Genomic DNA, 4,757 nt, shown 5'->3' on the forward strand with positions numbered 1-4,757 from the left:
AGATCTACAACTCTGTGTAAAACAGATTAATGTTGCTGGGTTAGCAAGCTTCAACTTCTAGTAGAACTCATTGAGCTTTACCTAAAGGTAGCCAAGATCAAGATATGCTCTGTCGATTTGAAGCTGGAATTTGTGGTGACATAACTGAGGATGGAGATACTCTTACTCTCCTGTGCTTTGAACAGTAGTACTACTTACTTGCTTTCTGATTTTTCTTGTTCTTACTCTCTTTCTCTTCCTATTTACTCAATTCTCATTTGCCACATATTACCAGTTTAAAGCTTAACAGTGTACATATTTACACACAAGTTTTTATCAATATTAAGTTTCAGAAAGACCTAGAAATTGTGTCATGTGCTAATAGTATTAGCACATGGGTGTATAAGTTAATGTAAAGTAGAAGTTTTTACTAGTGACCAAATTCTTAACTGCTTGTCTCTAGTGAGAGATTGGGGTAGGTGGGGAATGGGGACTGAAGCAATGTAAGCACTACAATATACCTCTAAAAATATACCTCTAAGAGATACTATTTGCCTTTCTAAAGTTGTTGAAAGACTATTATTTTTATCTCTTTTTATCTTTCAGCAAAATGATGGTCCAGCACTCAGGCCAGGTATCTGCATTAGAAGTCAGCGCCTCCGCAATTGTTCCCACTTTGTCCCCTGCAGGGTCACTGGGGTTTGATGATTTCACAAATTTAACCCCACTGGTGAAGGAGGAACTGAGGTTTGCCATTCAGAATAAGCGTCAGTATCACAGGATGTCTTCTACATTGGACACAGTGACAGTTTCTGAAAGGCCAATTGAAACATCAATGATGAAAACGGAGGTATGGCACTTTAAATAACATTTCGGTGTGAATGATTAATTCTCCTAAAAAGTTTCACCATAAGACGAGCAATTATATCAGCTACAGACAACCCTCTCTACTGTACTTGATTCTTTTAAGCCTACTGCCTGGATTTCTGTTGAGTGCTTTGGGGAAGCCCTCTGATATTTCTCTGAGTTGGATATTTGATTATGGACTAAGGACAATGTTCTACAGTGATTAGAGCAAGTGCTAATCTGGTTTCCCTGCCTACTTGTTGAGGAACTTGGAATAAGTAACTGCTGAAGTTCTGTTTCACTGAGAGCAGGACCCACCAGGGCTGGACTAAGACAGACATGGCCATGCTATGTCTGTCTGTGTTTTTGCTTTACGATAATACTCTTCATGAAAAACATTTGCCTTTTAATGTGGAGAAATAGCTTAAATTGGGGAAAGAGCTACACCTTGGCCTGAGCCGCCACAGGAGACAAAACAAAGCTTGAAGGAGTGTGTTACTATCCTGGTTTTGGTGCTGCCTTTAGTTCAACTCAGTCTTGCTGCTTCATTCATGACACATCCTCCAATCTGCTTCCTGTGCCCCTCATTCCTTTTCCTCCCTGGGAAATGGAGAAGGCATGGAGGTGTGGGAGTCAGCCTAGGGAAGTATTCAGCAAATTTTTTGAGTACCATTGATTTTAAGTGAGCGATCACATGGATTACATCCATCTGAATTCCAGTCAGATTTTTATTCTGATGAAGTTAGAATATGGCAAGGTCAAAACCACATTCTTCTGTAGCTCATGATATGAAAACTGACAACACTATCCATGTTGATTTTAAAAATGCAGAAATTATCAAAATGCAGGTGACATATTCACAACATCTTATGGATTGTGTATCTGTTTTTGTGGGACAGTTTTCTCCTGAAGAGGATGAAAGAAAAAAGCGAAGAAGAGAAAGGAACAAAATCGCTGCAGCAAAGTGCCGAAACAAAAAGAAGGAAAAAACGGAATGTTTGCAGAAAGTAAGTGACTGGCTAGAATTGGTCTTAATCTGCTGTCCTGCCAGGATCCAAACTGATAGCATGGGGTATTGTCATAGTAGACAATACATAAATAATTGTCACCCAGAACTCTGTAAACTCTTCAAAACATTAGTAATAAGAAATGAACATGCTATGTATTAAAACCAAACCTGGTTAAAACTGGAATAACATGAAAGCATGGTAGGAATAAAAAGATTAGTGTTTCAGTGGCTGAGCTTGACTCTGGGGATATTAACTTGAATGTGTACACTGAACACAAAAAGAAGTAAAATGTAATTTCACACAATATTCACTGTGGAGAGCCTGCAAACACCTACAGGTAATATCTGACTTCTTTATGCAGTGAGTGGCTTACCCCTGAGTCTTCTGTCCTAGAACCTCAGTCATGTCTTCACCTCCTGTGCTCTGATATACAACTATATTACAGCAGCATCAGGCCTGTCTTTATTCCTGTATCCAGGGACAGGGAAAAGAACCTATGTCCTTACTTTGTTAACTTAACATGAGTTTACATGTATGTGACATGATGTTCCAGGGAGTAAAGAAGCAGTGTAGTTAATTTTGGGTCAATTTTGACCCAAAAAGCTCAGAATAATTTTGCAGAAGATAGCAATAATGCTTTGAGTATCTGTCACTATAGTTGAATACAAGTCTGAATTGGTCTTTTCAACCTCCATTACACTTCTCCAAAGGCCAAAGGAGGTAGCTGTCAATCTGGTTTTTTAGACTGACTGGGGAATGTATAGTTTCATCACTACAGCACAGAAAGAACATGTGATTTCTTTCTTTTGCTAGCCATCTGCTTTCCCATCAATAAAAGACCATGACTGTTAGATAAACATTGCAACTGACTATTTGAACTACTCAGTCTAATAGTTGTGTCTGTCCCTTGTGACCAGGAATCAGAAAAGTTGGAAACTATCAATGCGGAATTAAAAGCCCAGATTGAAGAGCTAAAGAATGAAAAGCAGCACTTGATATACATGCTAAATCTTCACAGGCCTACTTGTATAGTTCGTGCACAAAATGGAAGGACACCTGAAGATGAAAGAAATCTTTTTATTCAACAGATCAAAGAAGGCACATTACAAGGTTAAGTGATATGGCAAACATGGAAATATTTACAGTGTTTTTAACAACTACCAGAATCCATGGAGGATCTGACATGATGTGTAGGATTCTATTAGTCAAGAGCCTTTAGGAAGGGCAGATTGCTTTCTTGAGTGGAAAGAATCATTTTGGCTTGACAGCGATTCTTCCTCTTGGAAGATCTGGTCTCAATCAAATTGAAGAGTCTTCTGCCTCAAATATAGGTTTTGCACCTGTCATACTTGCTGTTCCTAGGAGCTACAGACAACAGCTTCAGAAGTTTTAGCTCTCTGCTAGTATACAGTATCTGCACTCACAAGGTTTGTGCTAGAACACTATGACTTCAATGATGCACATGGTACAGACAGCTGTGCTGGACGGACACTACCTTTCCTTGTTGTTGGTAGGGGAAAAAGACTGAGAGTGTTTTTTGAAGTTTCTAGGAGGATGGTTTCCGGCAGCATGTACTGATATGTAATGTTGCATTCTAACATCACACAAACACACACACACACAAACCCTCTTTAGTTCCCACTAAACTGTCATTATTTTCACAACACTCGTGTGGGTTCTTTCTATGACTCATCTCAGAGACTGGATTTGAAGAGCCTAGTAGGTGTGACAAAGAAATGTTTCTCACAAACATCCATGTAACCTAGCTTGTATTTTATGAACTGTCACCCCATCTACTATCCTTTGGGGACTACAATTTTTCCTTGAATTGCTGAAGAGCAGCTTGTACCATCACTTGGTGACTTGGTGAATTGGACCCACTTGAGAGAAGTGAGAGAATACTACTATCGAGGGGTATTGATAGAGCTCTTGTTGAAGTAAAGATCTGCAGGACCGATTCCCAGGCTCCTGAACCTTCAAAAGTTTGGGGTTTTTTGGTTTTTTTTAAAAATCATCTAGGATCTAATCCTACAAGCCTTAACTCACACTATTGACCCTTACTCACAGAAGAGGTTCCATGGATTTCAGTGGGTCTGCTTATGCAGATAGCTCTTAGAGGCATAAGAGCTTGACAGAGCTTTCTCCGTCCTGGTCAGGATCCCTTCCTTTTGCCCGGTGATTCAGAGGGAAAAATTATGGTTGCAGCTACTTTTATTTTACATTTGAGTGGCAACTACAGTAAATCGAAAGTGTTGCTTAGAATCTAAAGGAGACAAGAGTTTTGATGTAGTGAATAATTTGGTTTATTTTTCATTAAATACTAACCTTAGATGTTTTTGAAGTGGTAGAAGAGCTGCTGGACAAAACAGTTGGAGCTATGAGTGTTTAAATTCTGATGTTTCTGTGAAATTTTCAGATTGTTTATTTCTATAAAATATATCCTTACAATTTTTTGTAAAAGAATATATTATTCTTATTTATCACTAACACCGTGATGAGTAGAGTTAATAAATACTGCGAGCAAGATAAAACTGAAAACACAAGTGTTGCGCTGTCTTTTTACTTTTATCTCTTGGTGTTTAATATTATATATTCCTAAACTTCACCAGTTGTATTTGAGACACCACTATTGAAAACACTGATTCTTCATCTTTTTCAAAGATGAGGCACTGAATGTCTTGAACAATTGAGTGCAGATATTATACCTCCCAAAATTCTGAATCTCCATCAGTGGTGTCTAGCTGTTCAATGTCACAATTTAAACAAAGCAGAATACAAATGGAGCTTACAGTACATAATATTTTGCACCAGTTACGCAGTGTTGAAATTCTCTGTTTGTTCTAAAGGCTAAACTTAAAGATACCTCAGCCATAAGTTTCTTACCCTACAAGTCCTGCATGAGTCTATCTGATATCATACCTG

The 4,757-nt window shown here is 38.4% G+C and overlaps 1 protein-coding gene across 1 annotated transcript; it reads left to right on the forward strand.

Annotated features, from left to right (window-relative positions):
- Positions 1 to 589: 589 nt before the first annotated feature.
- ATF3 (activating transcription factor 3) lies at positions 590 to 3,429 on the forward strand. The gene is made up of 3 exons (XM_009074771.1): positions 590 to 829; positions 1,725 to 1,832; positions 2,753 to 3,429. Exons 1-3 carry the CDS (start codon positions 590 to 592, stop codon positions 2,948 to 2,950), a joined length of 546 nt encoding a protein of 181 aa, XP_009073019.1. The 3' UTR covers positions 2,951 to 3,429.
- Positions 3,430 to 4,757: the final 1,328 nt, after the last annotated feature.

This window comes from Acanthisitta chloris, unplaced genomic scaffold (assembly GCF_000695815.1).
Source record: "Acanthisitta chloris isolate BGI_N310 unplaced genomic scaffold, ASM69581v1 scaffold7285, whole genome shotgun sequence".
In the NCBI taxonomy this organism is placed as follows: Eukaryota; Metazoa; Chordata; class Aves; order Passeriformes; family Acanthisittidae; genus Acanthisitta; species Acanthisitta chloris.

Coding starts and splice junctions, on each gene's coding strand:
- ATF3 (XM_009074771.1), top strand. CDS start 590: ATGATGGTCCAGCACTCAGGCCAGGTATCTGCATTAGAAGTCAGCGCC. Junction 830..1,724: donor CATCAATGATGAAAACGGAG/GTATGGCACTTT, acceptor TTTGTGGGACAG/TTTTCTCCTGAAGAGGATGA. Junction 1,833..2,752: donor AAACGGAATGTTTGCAGAAA/GTAAGTGACTGG, acceptor CCTTGTGACCAG/GAATCAGAAAAGTTGGAAAC.